Source organism: Lissotriton helveticus, chromosome 8 (genome assembly GCF_964261635.1).
Source record: "Lissotriton helveticus chromosome 8, aLisHel1.1, whole genome shotgun sequence".
Classification (NCBI taxonomy): domain Eukaryota; kingdom Metazoa; phylum Chordata; class Amphibia; order Caudata; family Salamandridae; genus Lissotriton; species Lissotriton helveticus.
Genome location: NC_136069.1, coordinates 840,731,445 through 840,749,318, shown reverse-complemented (window position 1 = coordinate 840,749,318; position 17,874 = coordinate 840,731,445). Strand labels below are relative to the sequence as shown.

The 17,874-nt window shown below is 47.0% G+C and overlaps 1 protein-coding gene across 1 annotated transcript in view; it reads right to left on the bottom strand.

Annotated features, from left to right (window-relative positions):
• Positions 1 to 17,874, bottom strand: part of LOC144772946 (adhesion G-protein coupled receptor G2-like) — a 1,412,864-nt gene that overhangs the window by 621,104 nt on the left and 773,886 nt on the right. The window contains exon 9 of the mRNA XM_078657647.1: positions 5,997 to 6,026. Coding sequence (XP_078513773.1) covers positions 5,997 to 6,026 — 30 coding nt within the window. The remainder of the gene's footprint in view (positions 1 to 5,996; positions 6,027 to 17,874) is intronic.

Genomic DNA, 17,874 nt, shown 5'->3' with positions numbered 1-17,874 from the left:
AAATGGAGCAGAAGGGCCCCACGCAGCACTCGTCGAGTGTGGAGGGCTGAACTTCGGTGCAAGAGTGGCTCAGGGTTGGGGCTTCTCAAACCCCGGTGTACAGCTTCGAGGGTCACTCGTGGGCTGCACGGTCAGCGTCTCGGTGTCAATTCAAGATGGCGTGCCCCACGCTTCCGGTCGCCTCCACGGGTCTCAGCTCTGCAGGGACTGTGGATCAGGCTGTTGGAAGGCAGTCAAGCTTGATCTCGTCGATCTCTGTCGCTCGAGTTCTGGCGGGAACTGCAACAAAGTAGACGTCGATGGCTGGATGGTGCCTGTTTGCACAGGGTGGTCACTCCTTGACCACAAGGGAGATTCTTCGGGCTTCCACGTTGAGTAGGAGGTCGAAGGGTCCAGAGTTTCATTTCTTATGTTTCGTCAGGAAATCTGAAGTACATTGGCACTGCTCCCACTCTTATTCGAATCTGGGGGGCGTGATTACCTGCTAGGTCCCCTCCTATGGGTGGGACCCAGGAAGTGGGTGGATACACCCCCTTCCTTTGATCCAGGCCGCCCTGGCACGAGGGCTGGAGTGCCCCAGAACCGGTTTGGCCGGATTATGCAAGGGGCAGCCTTGTGCGCCACAAGCAGTGTCTGGTTTCTTTCAAACCTCCCTGCTACAATCCACTATCTCCTGTCTGGAGGGTGGTAACACCCCCCTGCGACAGGAAACCCTTTGTCCAGGCCCCATTTGGCTGAGTTTCGGTCAGCTGCAGGGGGCCAGACTCTTGTCTGTGGCAGAGGCATCCATTTTGTGGATCTAAGGTCCTTTTAGAAATTAACCGCATTTAAGTAAAGTAACATGTCTTACCCCTCTAGAGGGGTGGAATGCTATCCCCGTCGCCAGAACTGGCGAGGGGATAGTATTCCAAATCGTATGACACCTTACACGACATGTTTTGATAAAGCCAAACCAGAGTTGCTATATAACCGCGAGGATTATAAGGCACTTAAGAGTATATGGTATGGCATTATCCTGAAACAGCTTAGGGAGTTGTTCCCGGCAGCTGCAGACAGGCTCAGCTCATGCTAGAGCTCCATCTCACATTAAACCACGCACTCTGCCTCCAGGATTGATGAGGCCTTCCATAGGAGTGGCTCACAGGTTTATATGTGTCCAGATATAGGTTTAGATATAGGTATACTATATCTAAGTAAGGGGTGATTACACCACCTTACCCCAGCTGAGTGATCAGCCAGTTGTGTCAATTTAAGAACCAGCCAGGGGTGTCAAAAGATATGCTGCAGCCCCTGGTAGGCCTTGGTGGCCCCTATGCCCTGGGCACCTATAGTGCATTATACAGGGGCTGACAAGGAGTCCATTTCCAATTGTGGTATGTACCTAGGGTACATGGAATCCATTTTACAGAGAAAGCAGATGGCCTGGGGCCCTGATTAGCAGGGAACCAGGTCAACTAAGTCAAAAAAAACAGCTAAACACAGGCAAAAAATCTGGGGTAACCATAGTCAGGTAGCCACCTTCCTACACTGGACCTGGGGAACTTGGGTGGCCTGCCAGTGCCTGGAGAATGCTGGCCTCCCCCCCAAAATAGCGTGTGGCGCCACTGGCATGGCGATCCCGATCTCGAGGGATTCCCCGGAGTGGGGATCCCCCCTTTTTGCCATTCCAGAGCAGGTGCCCACCCTGCAGAATTGCTGCATATTTGCCCTTTATATTTGACCCCCCTGACAGGTGCACACCCCGCCAGGGACTCGTGTATTTTAACAGGGGCCCTCCCCGCTTTATTATTTACTTTGCGGGAGCCTACCCCCTCGAAATTACCGCCAACCGGCCAGGGGGATCCCGAGCAGAGTGCTGTGCCCACCTCCTAAGACCGCGCTGGGATTCGTCCCCGGCTTCCAGGATTCCCGCCGCAACATCCCTGGGCCGCGCAGGGATTGGTCAAGCCTCAAGGGCTTCCCCGTGCACACCCAGGAAGCAAGACGAGCCCGGAGTAGAAGCAGGAAGCAGCGGGAGCCTACCCCGCGCTCCTGCGTGCAACCAGGACATACAGGACGACGGACGGCTTTCTAAGCAGGGCTCCCGTGTGTGGAGAGAGCCCTGCCTGAACCCCCGATCCCCGCGAGCGGCCCAGGACACCCGGAGACTGGAGCCCGGTAAGGGGGGGCCTATGGATTGTCTCTGGGCGTTCTCCCGGGCGGCCCCACATTGCAGCGGGCCGCCCCTGCATTCCTGGGCATTTGTTTTCCATTGTTTCTGCGCCCCTCGAGTGGGACTCCAACGTTATTGGGGGCATTTTTGAATTAAGAGCCTACAAGAGGCTCCGGGGCACTTTGTTGTTGAGAGCCTACGAGAGGCTCCGGGGCATTTGCTGATTCCGAGTCCCCCGAGCGGGACTCCAACGATTCTGGGTGCCATTGTTCTTTGAGTCCCCCGAGCGGGACTCCCACATAATTTAGCGGGCAGTTTTGGTGGTAGTTCGGCCCCGTCTGGCAACGGGCCGCTCCCCCAAAGCGAGGGCATTTGTTTATTTATGTCGGGATCGCCAGTAGCAGAAGCATAGAATCAGCCACTAACCTTAATCAGGTGACCAGCAGAAACGATGTCTGACGATAGGCCCCGTAGTCCTGCCCAAACACGAACCCAACAGGGAAGGCACCAACTCCCTGTATGAATACGTGTCCAAGAAGGAAAAGGGGAAGTGGATAAAATAATAAACAGGTGGTAGATGGTTTTCTGTGGGTCCCTCCGAGTACGGGTCAATGGACTGCAAAATATCCTTGGGAACGTCCACACAACGTATCAAACCACCCAATCAGGGAAAATGAGCAGTAGGCATCCTGCAGGAACACCCTACTGCTTTAAGTACTAAATCCTGAAGGGGAAATATGTAGAACAGGCCGATCTGCCGCCCAGTAACAAAAGAATAGGAATAGTTTATCAAAATCCAGTTCCAGTTGTTAATTTCACAACACAGTCCGAGTACGTGTTTTTGCAGTTCCTCTGTTCTTTTTAAACAAAAGAAAAACGAACGTAGTCTCTGATTCAATTACCCCAAATTACTTTACTGATCAGTTCAGGGGTACCAAACGAAAGCAACACTCCAACGTGTCTCCTGCTCTAGGCGAAGGAAATGTTTGGAAAGCGCGTCTTAAAATAGCAGACGCGATCCCACACAACAACCTTCCAGACACTCGTGATGTCCAAACAAAAGCAAGGCGCGTTTGCAGAACACCGCGGTTGCTATCTAGAAGAACAATTTGAGGCACAATGTAAACATTCCCCGGAGGCGGGCCCGCACTCCAATTCGACTCGGTACTTATCGTAAACAAAACGTGTCTCTTTCACAGTGTCCAGGAAACAGGATTTTCTCAGGGTTTGAACAACAGGCTCCTATCTTCCAGCTGAAATCCGGCGGGGATTACCATCCGCCCTCTCCAAATAATCCGGAACGATTGACAAGCACCTTCCTCTTAGGAGGGAGGTGCTTTTGTAAGAACCGCCTTGAACCACCATATGTCTGTCCCTAAGCATGCTGGTAGTTGTAGTGCTGCCGGTCAGAAACACTCTCTTTACTTTGAGTGTACCTACAACGTAACAACGTAGAAGGATGGAACAAACGCCCCCTTGACCATGAAACCGCTACAGAACCCCCTCTCGAGGACAGCCGACCCGGCGGTCGACCCGGCTTACCCGGATACTGGGCATGAAACTGCTCTACCAACTCGGGACAGTTCAGATTACTCACAGGTTCCCAGGACCTATCCTCAGGGCCATAACCCTTCCACTCCACCAAGTATTGCACCCTACCCCTGACCAACCTGGAGTCAAGAACGGCCTGCACTTCGTACTCCTCCTGACCGTCCACCTCAATTGGAAGGGGTTTCTCAGGTAGTCTCATACTAGAAGGGCAGCGCAGGAGGAGGGAAACATGGAACACAGGATGGATACGCCATGAATCCAGGAGAGAGAGTTTCATCGCAACAGGGTTTATGACCTCCACTATGGTGTACGGACCCACATACTTCGGCTTTAGCTTCGAAACCCCTTTTATATGGAGATGTCTAGTGGAAAGCCATACTTTATCCCCCACCCTGTAGTCAGGTTCTAAGGTTCTCCTTCTGTCAGCACAATCTTTTTGCGCCGTCTGAGCATGTGCCAGGCTGTGCTTGGCAGCTATTAGCACGGCTCTGAGATGTGCATGATGTTCCTGAATGCTGGGGACAGGAGAGTGGACTGGCCAGTCAAAGGGGAGCATGTTGGGGTGATGCCCATGGAGACACAAAAAAGTAGAACAACCCAAGGTAGTGTGCGCAGCATTATTATAGGCAAATTCAGCCATCCATAACAAGGTAGGCCAGTCCACCTGATTCTGCAGTGTGAAGCATCGAAGATACTGTTCAAGTGTCTGATTCAGACGTTCTGTTTTACCATCCGTTTGGGGATGGTAGCTGGAAGAGAGTCTTGCATCGATGTTCAGAGTCTTACAAAGAGCCTTCCAAAAATGAGAAGTAAACTGTGTTCCACGGTCTGTTATTAGAACACAGGGTATACCATGAGCCCGTACAATGTGTTGGAGAAACACCCTTGCCAGCTCCACAGATGTAGGCAACCCTGCCAATGGCACGAAATGACCCATCTTTGTTAGACGATCCACTACAACCAAGATCACGGTCTTCCCATCATAGGGTGGCATTTCGACTATGAAGTCCATGGAGAGCGTATGCCGAGGTTGGGGAGGAATGGGTAAAGGTCTGAGGAGGCCCGCAGGTTTATTATGGATAGCCTTTCCTTGTGCACAGACCGCACAGTTCTTGACATATTTGCGGACATCATCTCGCAATCGGGGCCACCAAAAGGAACGTTCCGTACTCACGATGGTTTTATACATTCCACTGTGCCCTCCCAACATGGAATCATGGGTCCAAGCTAACACCTGCTGTTGCAGCGCTTCAGTCGGCACGAACAAGGCAAGACCATGATAAGCAAGGTCGTCTCTTTCTGTACGATGCTCCGGATCTTCCTGGACCCATTCGGACAGGTTTCTCTCCGCCAAGGCTATCTTTACTTCCTCCAAAAAGTCTTGTGAAGACAACAGGGCAATTAACGGAGTAGGATCATTCACTTCCGTTAGAATCAAGGGGGGTTCATCCACTTCAGATCCTTCCGGTTCATCTACTTCTCCTATACGAGAAAGGGCATCCGCCTTCCCGTTTTGAGGGCCAGGTTTATACTTGATAATGAAATCAAAATCAGAAAAGAACAATGTCCATCGTAATTGCCGCGGGGTAAGAGCCTTGGCGGTCTTGAGAAACAGCAGATTCCTATGGTCAGTATAAATTGTCACTATATGCACCGCACCCAGGAGATAGTGACGCCATTCCTCACATGCTCTTTTAATAGCAAGGAGTTCTTTGTCAGAGATGGTATAATTGACCTCACAAGGCGTTAGTTTCTTTGTGAAAAAGGCAACAGGATGTATTTGGCCCGTAACAGGATGTTGTTGAGAGAGCACACCTCCCACAGCATATTGAGATGCATCAGTTTTCAGAATGTAGGGTAATTGTGGATCAGGATGTCGAAGAATGGGAGCCTGAGTGAACTGTTCTTTCAGGAACTGGAACGACATTACAGCCTCGGGGCTCCAAACGAAGGGGGTATTCTTTCTCAGAAGGCTGGAGATCGGATGTATTATTTTGGAGAAATCCTTGATAAACCTCCGGTAATAATTTGCGAATCCGAGAAAACTCTGCACAGCTTTAACATTCCGAGGAGTATTCCAATTTGTGATTGCCTCAACCTTGCTTAGGTCCATTTGGAAGCCTTGGGCGTTGATCACGTAACCAAGGAAAGAGACTTCCCGAACATGAAATAGGCACTTCTCAAGTTTTGCATACAGCGAGTGCTGTTGTAATCGGCCAAGTACGGTTTTCACATGAGAGACGTGTTCCAAAAGTGTAGAAGAATACACCAGAATGTCGTCTATGTATACGACGCAATAGGTTTCCAGATATCCTCGCAACACCTCGTCCATAAAAAACTGAAACGCAGCAGGGGCGTTACACAGCCCAAAAGGCATCACCCTATATTCGAACAATACGAACTTTGTCCGAAACGCTGTTTTCCACTCGTCCCCTCTTTGGACCCGAACCAGATGATATGCTCCACGAAGATCGAGTTTGGTGAAGAAACGGGCTCCTTTCAGCTGGTCCATGAGTACTGGTATCAAGGGAAGTGGATATCGATTTTTTATGGTCACCCGATTAATAGCTCTATAATCGATGCACGGTCTCAATTCGGCACTGTCTTTTTTCTGAATGAAAAACATAGGGGAAGAGGCTGGTGATGTCGAGTGTCGGATAAAGCAAGATGCCAGATTCTCCTCAATATATGTTTTTAAGTACCGAGTTTCTTTCTCGGTCATGGCATAGACCCGACTGCATGGGATGTCTGCTCCGGGCACCAGTTCGATTCGGCAGTCGTATACCCGATGTGGTGGCAAGTTGGTAGCCTGTTGTTTATTGAACACCGGAAGGTAGTCATTATATTCCTCAGGAAGGTTGGTAGCACAACAAATTCGTTCCTGAGAGCATGCTATCGCCAAACACACAGAAGGGGTTATATCAGGGATGTTGGTGACAGAAATGTTCTGAATGCAGTGCTCCTTACAATACTCAGAGGACAGGGTGATGGTACGTGCTGCCCAACTGACTTTAGGATCATGAAGAGTCAACCATGGCATGCCCAATATAAGACGAAATTGAGGAGCGTCAATAAGGTCGAATTGAATATACTCCTGATGATTTTGGTTGGTCTGCATTAACATAGAACATGTGTGGTATGCTACAGGACCGGAGGACAGTATGGTGCCATCAACTGCCTTCACCAACTCAGGCTTTTCTTTCTTTTCACAAGCAATCCCGATTTTCATGGCGTACTCTTGGTCGATGTAGTTTCCAGTGGCACCTGAATCTAATAACGCATCAATGTCCAAAGCGTTTTGTGAAGTGACCCATAACAGCACCTTAAGGTTCATGTGTGCTACCGCCGGATGTAATGTATTGGCAAGGGAGGGTGAGATCATTGGTAGCTGATAACCCAAGACAGAGACCTCTTCCTGGTTTGGGTTTTCTAGTTTTCCGTCGGTTTAGCAGATTGTACCAGAGCTTGAGCTCGAGGCACAAAAGATCTCCCTGGTAACGCATTCCTGGCTCTGCAATCCTTGATGAAATGACCTCCTTTTCCACAATATAGACCTTGTTTCAACCGGCGTCTTTTCTCTTTTTCCTCCTGCGAGAGGGGGCCACGTATGCCGCCGATCTGCATAGGTTCTATTCCCTCCGATGCCTTTGAACGTTCTTCCGTTGGGCTTTTGAAACGAGGATAAAATGGACGACTTTCTCCTTTGGTTCTGTCCCCTCTTCGTTCAAGAAGTCTGTGATCCAGCTGGACAGTTAGATCAATGAGTTCTTCACAGGTGTTAGGAAGCTGCACCACTTGCGCCAGAACGTCCTTCAGCTCCCCCCTCTATCCCTGGTAAAACAAAGAGATTCGTTTTGCTGGAGGCCAGTCGGTTTCTACCACTAGCCGGTTAAATGCTGTAATATAAGATAGCAGGTCTTGAGAGCCTTGACGTAAAGTTAATAATTCCCTATCAAGGGTCAACATATGAGATTTCCTATCAAAAAGTTTTCGTAATTCTACACAAAAATCTGGAAAGCTGTGCAACACGGGGTCGTTTTTCTCCAGTAAGGGAATAGTTCAACTTGCGACATTACCACCCATATAGGACATCATAAAGGCTGTCTTTGCAGGATCATCCTGAAACACCCCTGGTTTACATAGGAAGTGTAATCTACATTGGTTCAAATAGGTCTCGAACTTCCGGGGGTCCCCATAAAAACGTTCAGGTGGAGCCAATGGAATTCCCACGTTTTGCACAACATGCACAGTATGGACAGGATCTATCTGGGGCGGTAGGGAAAGGGGGTCTACAGGAGGAGGAACAAAAAACCCACCCCCTTCTGCTCCCAAAGAAGGAGTGTGTGTGCTAGAAACAGGAGGAGGCAAGGTAGCGGGTCTTATATAGGGGTTCCCACCTGTACCCTTCCTGGTTAATCCTGCTACCTCTCTTCTCAAGGTGCCCACTTCCTTACACAATATCTGGTTCTCTTTCCGAGAAGTGTGGACCTCCTGCTGCAAAGCCGCCAGGCTTTCCACCACCGAGGCCAACGCTCCCTCCATATCCATCGTCTAGGCTGGCTTGTATACTTGGGCTTGTCAATCTGTCGGGATCGCCAGTAGCACAAGCATAGAATCAGCCACTAACCTTAATCAGGTGACCAGCAGAAACGATGTCTGACGATAGGCCCCGTAGTCCTGCCCAAACACGAACCCAACAGGGAAGGCACCAACTCCCTGTATGAATACGTGTCCAAGAAGGAAAAGGGGAAGTGGATAAAATAATAAACAGGTGGTAGATGGTTTTCTGTGGGTCCCTCCGAGTACGGGTCAATGGACTGCAAAATATCCTTGGGAACGTCCACACAACGTATCAAACCACCCAATCAGGGAAAATGAGCAGTAGGCATCCTGCAAGAACACCCTACTGCTTTAAGTACTAAATCCTGAAGGGGAAATATGTAGAACAGGCCGATCTGCCGCCCAGTAACAAAAGAATAGGAATAGTTTATCAAAATCCCGTTCCGGTTGTTAATTTCACAACATAGTCCGAGTACGTGTTTTTGCAGTTCCTCTGTTCTTTTTAAACAAAAGAAAAACTAACGTAGTCTCTGATTCAATTACCCCAAATTACTTTACTGATCAGTTCAGGGGTACCAAACGAAAGCAACACTCCAACGCGTCTCCTGCTCTAGGCGAAGGAAATGTTTGGAAAGCGCGTCTTAAAATAGCAGACGCGATCTCACACAACAACCTTCCAGACACTCGTGATGTCCAAACAAAAGCAAGGCGCGTTTGCAGAACACCGCGGTTGCTATCTAGAAGAACAATTTGAGGCACAATGTAAACATTCCCCGGAGGCGGGCCCGCACTCCAATTCGACTCGGTACTTATCGTAAACAAAACGTGTCTCTTTCACAGTGTCCAGGAAACAGGATTTTCTCAGGGTTTGAACAACAGGCTCCGGATCTATGTCAGTACAACGCGATCTTTTAGATCGCGGTACTTGACAACGCTGCCATTACAACGCAAGTTGTTACAACGACTTGCGTTGGAGGGCGTGGATTGTAGAATATTATAATTTTATAGTCCAACACCAGTCCACGTAACAGTAGGGAAGGTGTTGGAATATAAAATAACAATATTCCTTAACCAACAGCGCCGTCCAGCGCAAGTCGTAGTAACGACTTGCGTTGTAATGGCAGCGTTGTTAAGGTAGTGCGGTGTAAACACCGCGTTATAAACGATGTTCCCCACAGGCTCCTATCTTCCAGCTGAAATCCGGTGGGGATTACCATCCGCCCTCTCCAAATAATCCGGAACGATTGACAAGCACCTTCCTCTTAGGAGGGAGGTGCTTTTGTAAGAACCGCCTTGAACCACCATATGTCTGTCCCTTAGCATGCTGGTAGTTGTAGTGCTGCCGGTCAGAAACACTCTCTTTACTTTGAGTGTACCTACAACGGAACAACGTAGAAGGATGGAACAAACGCCCCCTTGACCATGAAACCGCTACAATTTAGAGCCACGAGGCTCCTGCGGCCCCAGTTGTTTCTTCAGAGGCCACGAGGCTCCAGAGCCCACAGTTCTCTCGAGCCCACGAGGCTCCCACGTTGGTTTTGGCCCCATTGTTTATTCAGTACCCAGAAGGAGAGCCAGGAGGCACGCTGGTGCCAGGCTCAGTTCTCCCGCTGCCCAGCACTTAGTGGGCAGCTGCTTCGTTTAGGCCCTTGCATACTTCTTTGGCTGCCCGCGAAGCCTGCCCTGATATTTTGGACACAGGGCGTTTCAGCCCCAGAGATGCCAGGATGGCCAGGGGGACAGGGTATATGTTTTTGCCCCATGTGATCTTTGTGCAATGTGATTACCTGCCTAATGTGATTTCTGCATCATGTGTAATGCCTTTTGCTCTATACCTTTGAATGTCTGTTTATGCTTAGGAGGTTGTTTTACCTAGTATAGGTTATACTAGTGAGTTCATGGTTCCCTGCGTGATATTTTTCTAAGGTGGTTAGGGTTGCGTAGGTGGTACTTACCTTTTGCCAGTGATTACTGGTTGTGTGCGTCATGTTTTTTAGCAGCGCTGACCCCTTTTCCGTACTCCAAACGGTGTTCCAGGGTCCTAGACTACATTTCCCATCAGGCCCGGAAAGCACGTTATGTTGTACGCAAGCCGCGTACAAACAGGAAATAAAGGATATGTCAGGGAAGCCGGCGTTGCCAATTATTCTTGCTGATGGATTCTAGTAGCGGTGAATCTTCAGGAACTGCGGTAAGTTCTGTGTGTGAACTTGCGCTGATTCTTAAGTACCCGTCTTGGGTTCTGTACACAGTTTGTTGACTGGGGGGAGCCTTACACTTACCAGCATCTTGCCGCCACCGCCACGAGAGTCATTTGGGCAGAGACCAGCGGGCGCGCAGGAGCGCAGAAATCGCCGCCGCCACCGCCAGGAGTCCCTGGACACCGGACTCCGCGCCGCCGCTCCGGGAGACCACAAATCCCGGCAGGCCTCGCGGCGGCGCGTGTGCAGTGACGCGGTCGTCGCGCAGCAGAGGGCGCCAGAGCCCTAGAAAGGGAGGAGAGCCCCCGCGTCGCGGGACGCGAGCGGGACGCCCGGGGCTAAGCCCGGGCAAAGGGCGGGCCCTCTTAGGCCCTCAGAGGCTTGAGGAGCCTGGCCTGTGCCAGATATCCTGCCCGATTTCCAGCAGCCAAAGGACATTGAGACTGTATAACTGTAAGTTGGCTGTCATATATTATTGTGAGCCCCTGAACTCTTGTTACACTGAGACGGGTACTGATAATTAATAATAAGTTCTTTTGCACCCGCTTAGTGGGTTATTCACTGGGCTATGAATCACCCAGAGACTAGAAGCATGGCAGTTGCTGGGGCAAAGAAACTAACTGGTACTTTAGACGATTTTATAGTGCGCACACATGCCCTTATTGATGAAGGGATTATCCTGATGGATAGAAGGGTGTCCCAAGATCTAGCTATGGCAAAGCGTTCCTCTCTGGGCCATATTGCACAAGCTCGTACACCCAACAACGTATCCGCCCCAAAGGTACTCGTAATGGTACACAAAGACCAGGGTTGCGACTTACCTGCCTCGCAGGAAGGCCTGGAGGCAACCCCAAATCTTTCCTTGTTACTGGAAAATGGCCCTGCGGTAACAGAAAATGAATCCACAGTTAGTACCCTAACTGAAAGGGGGAGGAAGGAGGGGGCAATCCCCAAACGAAAGAGTACTAAACAGAAGTCGACTAAAAGTACTACTCGCAAAGGGAAAAAAGCCCTGACTGGCAAAACCCATGACCCAATCCAGTTGGACCCGACCCCATTAAATGTGTGCACCAACTTAGACGCACACACTAATATTAATGGCCCCGCTGGCGTGCCCCGGGTAAGTGTGGGTATAACACTAAGTCTGCCAGATGAAACTATCTTGGATAGTAGCTTGGAGGGGATTTTGGAACAAAGTGGGGTAGTTGACAATCAAGCTGGAGGGAGCGAGGACAGCAGTAGCCTAAGCATGGTTAATAATAACATCCTTGCAATGCTAAAAATTCTCTTAGAACCTATTGAGGTTAGGCTACGATGTCTGGAAACAATATTGACTAATATCCATAAAGATATTAGTGCCCCTAGCTTCAATTTGGACAATAAAGTTCCTCAAAAAAACCACCTGCGAATAGACCACCCACAGCTGCTAAAAGTGATGCTAGCACTAATCTACCTCCAAAACCTACCACCAATCCACCTCCAAAACCCACCACTAACTCATCCTTAAACCCTATGCCAACACCTAAAAATTCAACCATAACCAATAAAGCAGCACCACCCATACAAATTCTTAAGGATAATGTTAATGTAGAAAAGAGGGAGACACGTAGAAATATACATTTACCACCAGTAGCCTCAACATATGTTGTGGTCCTTACTGGAGTCCCCCAACCTGATGATAAATCACATGAAAACAATGGGGGACTTGTAAACAAAACAATTCATTGGTTAAATGATAACTACCCTCTCCCCCCGGCTTTTAAAAGCAATATCCTTATGGTCGAAAGGGCGCCCTGGGTGGGGTATAATAATAAAAAAAGGACACACGGTGACTGCGTGGTAATAACTTTTGAGAATCCCCGCACCGCAGAATTTATTATATCGAGGCCTCCAAGAAACTATGGTTTGTCTATTGTGGCTAGGCCATTATCTTATTTCTATCCAGAGGGTGAACAACCAGATAATAGGTGGAGTTGGATCAGGGACAGTCGATATCATGGTGGTAATATTGGTCAGCCCTCTGATAATAACTTTCAAAACACACGGTGGAATGGGAGGTATGATGATGGTTGGAACACTGTGAAATACAAAGGTAGGCCTCCTTATTCTTATCCACAAGGTTATGATCCAGGATGGGCAGGTAATCTACAATTTCCTTCGTCTTTCCCATGTTACAACCGGTTCGACTGCTTGGAAGCAGTTGATTGACTTTCTAAGATTAAGGTAGATGACTGGCTGCCCGTTAATCCCGTAGACCTGGGTTCTATATGTTGCCTGGGGTTGGAGGAAACCCCAGTAATACAGGGGGGAAATGAGCACATACGAGGGAGCCAGGTTAGCAGACCAGGGGACATTGTAGATATTTCATCTCTAGATAAAGATTACTGTACGGTGCTTTTTTGGAACGTGGCTGGGTTAAAACAAAAGATTGTTAATCCGAGCTGGGATGAGGCCATTACCGACGTGGGAATACTAGCCCTTCAAGAAACTTGGGCTACCACGCCGATACACCTTAATGGCTACAAAACTTACTTTACCCCTGCGGTGGGTGGAGTACATGGAAGACCCAAGGGGGGGTTGATCGTATACATATCTAATCTTTTAGTATACGATAAAATTTCCTTTTCCCCCGGATCCAGCTACTACCAAAAAATAGTGATATATACAAGGAAGGGTCCTAAGATGGTTCTTTTTAATTTCTATAATAACTGTTCAGGTAGCATGATTAAGGACGTACTTGATACTCTAATTCTAGAAATGCAAGACGAACTTGACAAGAGCAAGAGGGCTGAAGTTATGTTATTATGGGGGGGTGATTTTAATTGTACTCTCTGCAAAAAGGCCCAAAAGGGTATTTGTGGTTTAATGCTGGAACAGGATGTCAACCTGACGCACTTTGAACATACCCTATTGGGCGACTCACTAAATGAAATGATTTTTAATTTTAATCTTGGGTTTGTAAATGAATTAGCACACCATACAACGACATTTGTTCCAACCTTTGTCGGGCGGGGTGCCTCATCCATTATCGATTTTAGTTTATGTACACTTAGCTCTGCGAACAGATTGATTAGAGCAAATATCATGGATTTACCACTAAGTGATCATCTGCCACAGGTATTAAAAATGGAGAACATATTTGCTGTAGTTGACACTAGAGATTGTCAGAATTTAATTGTTCAGGACGTGAGGTTGGGTGCCCAAAATGGTTACAACCTTAAATGGAGTAGACTGGTCCCGGATGATTTTCTGTATAAAATATTGAGTAAATGCATGAGCAGCTTTTCGATCTGTTTAGATGAATACGCAGAGAATTGTGAAATAATAACCCATTTTAATATCATTTCCAGTAAAATTAAGGAAGCATTGTGGGTAAATAGGAAAAATTCCCTGAAGTCTAATAGGAAATGGTTTGACAGAAAGTGCACCAGAGCTCTAACAAAGCTTAGACATGCAATTCACAATAGACCACGGGATGTATCCCAAATTAGAATTGCAAGGAAGGACTACAATTTAGCACTGAGGAATAGGAAGGCCTCGATAAAAAGGGAGGCTTGGGATAACCTATGTGATGCCTCAAAATCAAAGGATCCGGCTGCTTTCTGGAGGGTTATTAACACCCCCCTCTTACATGAACAAAAAGCACGCATGGAAATTGCTATCTCAGAAGATGAGTGGGTGACACATTTTTCCTCCCTCTATAAGGCTGTGGAACTAATCCCTGAAACAGGCCAGGATGTGGGGTTGTTAAATTTAGATACATCCAGAACTCTGACTGTAACCCTTCCTGAAGTTATAGCAAGCCTGAAGGCGACTAAGGGGGGTAAAGCAGCAGGACCAGACGGTATACCAGCTGACCTCTATAAGGCTAACATCGAACTATGGGGGCCACTGTTAGTCCAGCTCTTCAATGCCGCTCTGGCAAATAGCCCTATTCCTAACTGGTTTACATCAGTAATAGTCCCAATCTTTAAGAAAGGGGACAGGCTAAGTTGTACATGCTATAGGCCAATTTCCTTATTAGACTCTTCTATAAAAATTTTGGGGAGAGTGGTTTTAGCTAAACTGCAAAGCTGGGCTGAGGATATTGGGGTGTTAAGTGACTTTCAATTTGGGTTCCAAAAGGGTTTAGGGACCATAGAGCAAGGTTTGAATCTTTTCACCTTGCAACAGAAGTATATAAAGGTCAAAAAACAACGTCTATACCTCACATTTGTTGATTTATCATCAGCCTTTGACTGTGTGTCTCATATTAAATTATGGTTAATTATGGCTGGCTTGGGGGTAGACAACGCCATTATATGTTTTTTGAGAGAGCTGTATTCAGGGGCCACTGCTAGTGTCAGATATGGGAACAATGGTGAATGCAGTAGACAATTTGGGATTGGGCGGGGTGTGCGCCAAGGGTGCGTTTTAGCCCCCTTTCTATTCTTGTTATACATAAATGGAATGGAGAAGCATCTCGTGCAGGAGGGCAGGGACATGCCTATGGTGAGAGGTAGGCCTGTCCCTGCACTGATGTACGCTGATGATGCTGTCCTGATGGCGCGCACCCCAATGGCTTTACAAACTTTGGTTACAGCCTTTAACACCTTCATGCTTGGTTTAGATTTGAAAATTAATTGTTCTAAAACTTTATCTATGTACTGCGGGCCCAGAACAAACCAGCATGTGAAGCCTATTTTTATAAACTCCAATCCCTTAGAAAGGACCCCCACCTTCCCTTATCTGGGGATATTGTTCCATGAAAGTGGCTCATGGACTACAGCAATTCATGCTAGATCTTTGTTATTTTCTAAAACTATCATGGCCCTAAAATGTTTTATGAAAAAACTAGGTAAAAAACCCATAAAAGAGATTTTAACTGTTTATAATGCGACTTGTATATCTGTAGCCACCTATGGTGCAGGATTATGGGGCTATTCAAACATCAGTTCAATCCAAACCATGGAAAATAAGTTTTTATGCCACATTCTGTCCGTACCCCAAAGTACTGCAACAATGATATGCCATGCTGAATTGGGAATATTTTATGCTACTGATACTATCAGAATTCAGCCAGTTCTTCTTTGCCATAGGGTGTGGACAAATGAAGAATGTGTTGTCAATCGGGCTATTTTAAAGGACATCATGGTATTGGACAATATCAGCGACTTTAAATGGATAGACTATGTCAGAGACTTTCTTGGAAAAATAAGTTGCCCCCAATACTTTGAGGACCCACAATCAATGGAACACATATCCAGAAGAGATTTGAAAAATTTGTGTATGGTTTACCTCAAGGAAAAGAGATATACAGAGGAGGCGAGAAAAAAGACTGTCTCTGCCCACCAGGAGATCCTAAGTGGAGAGAGATTGCAGCCTTATCTTTCATTGTACATGTCCAATCATGAACGGTACCTTTTGACCCGACTTAGACTGAATATAGTTTTTAGGACATTATCGTTCCCCGTGATGAATTGTTGGTCGAAGGATTTATGTCTTTGTCCATGTGATGATGTTTCCAAACAATCTGATATACATATTTTATTCTTTTGTAAATTTTATACCCTTCCTCGAAAGAAACTTATCATCCCTATCCTTAAAGATTTAAATGTATATAGATGTCGCCTAGCGTTCATAGAGTGCCAGAAAATGGATACTGTTTTTATGGTTGCCTCTATTGCAGAATTTTTAAAATTGGTTTTTAAGTGTCGTAAATCAATTCAAATGGATTGATTATTTTTATTGTATATATGAATTTAACTCTACCTCTTGTAAACTGTACCTTTCATGCTACTTTTATGGTTATCTTGCTTTTTAACCGAATAAAGTATTTTCGTATCGTATCGTATCGACTGGCTGGAGGAAACACATTTGTGAGTGTTTTTCTCCAAAGTATCGTTTATTGTTTTCCTTGCTGATTTTGTTAACGCTCTCTCGGACGGGAGAGCTCCTTTTCCCCGTGGTACTGGACAGGCAATCTGCTGTCTGATTGCAGAATACAACCTGTTCTGACGGAATGAGTTCTTGTTGGATATAACCAGGATCTGAGTGTGTTTACGAGACATTGGTGGGTAAATAAGCTGGATGTTACATGGTTTGGGCGCAAGCTATGTTCTGACTTTCCCACGAAGTACACGAGGAATGGGTCAGCCGATCAGAGGCTGATATATACACGGATTAAAGGAACCTTGCAGTGGTGCAGATATCGTTAAGAAGTTATTAACCGGATCTGTTGTCCTTATCTGATTTCTTTCTCCGCAACCTTTTTATTTTGTCTCTACCACAGAAGAGAGATTAACGAGGGACTTAACTTGGGATTTAGCGAACCAAGAAAATACACCATTCGTGTTTGGTATGTTATAAATGCTGCTTTAACTGATGATATATAACCACAGCTTCAGTAATTCCAATGTATTCTTTGTTTCTTTCCAGTTGGCATAATCCATGATATCTCCTTAATCTCTTCTTACATTTGAGGCATCATTATATTCCTTTTCAGGTAGGAATGTGGACATATCGTTGTTAATTGGTAAAGGAAGGAAATGACAGTTGGGGTACATGCAACCCTTCAGAGCGTGTACTTAGTGTACTTGTTGTTATTGCAGATCTCCCTCCCCGCTTTCCCCTTCCTTTCCCTCCCTCGCTTGACTATCCTGGCAGTCTGTGTATATATGCTTCAGACTCCGGGGACGTCGAGAGGTGTTATGTTATGTTATGTTATTTATTCTTTTGTATAGCGCAACGGTTACTCAAAAAGAGTGTCCCGGCGCTTTAGGTAAGGGAAAGTAATGCAGGATAACATAACACAGTTAAAAGAAAGTAAACGACACGCAGACAATAAAAAAGAGAAACTACCTGGAAGACTACTGAGAGAACAGCCAGGTTTTGAGCCCTTTCCTAAACTCCAGAAGAGTATTAGCCCCCCGCAGTGGGAGCGGCAACGAATTCCACATCTGTGGGGCCAATAGACTAAAGGAGCGGCCCCCCAGGCGGGCCCTCTTAACACGAGGAACCACCGCCAAGAGTAGAGATTCCGACCTCAGCGAGCGAGGTGGAACCCTATAACATCAGCACAATCCTGGAGACATCGGAAGACCAAGCCTGACAGTGTGCTACATTTTGCTATTTGGTGCTACAGTTGTTTTATGTTCTAAGCGCTATTCCTACAAGTATTCTATGTTCTACAAAGTGCTAATTCTACCAAGTGCTAGTTCTAAAAGTGCTTATTCCTGACCGTGGTCCAAGTGGCCCGGTCCTGTACATATATCCCCTGTAAATCCTGCCCGTGCCTGTTGGCACAGTGTACCTGTGTGATTTTCATCTAATGTGTTTGTTATAATTCAAAGGCTATTTTTATACATGACCTTGTGTGGAGTTCCTTTTGTGGGGGGCCTAGGATGTTGTTGCTGGTGGGTGCGTGCGCAA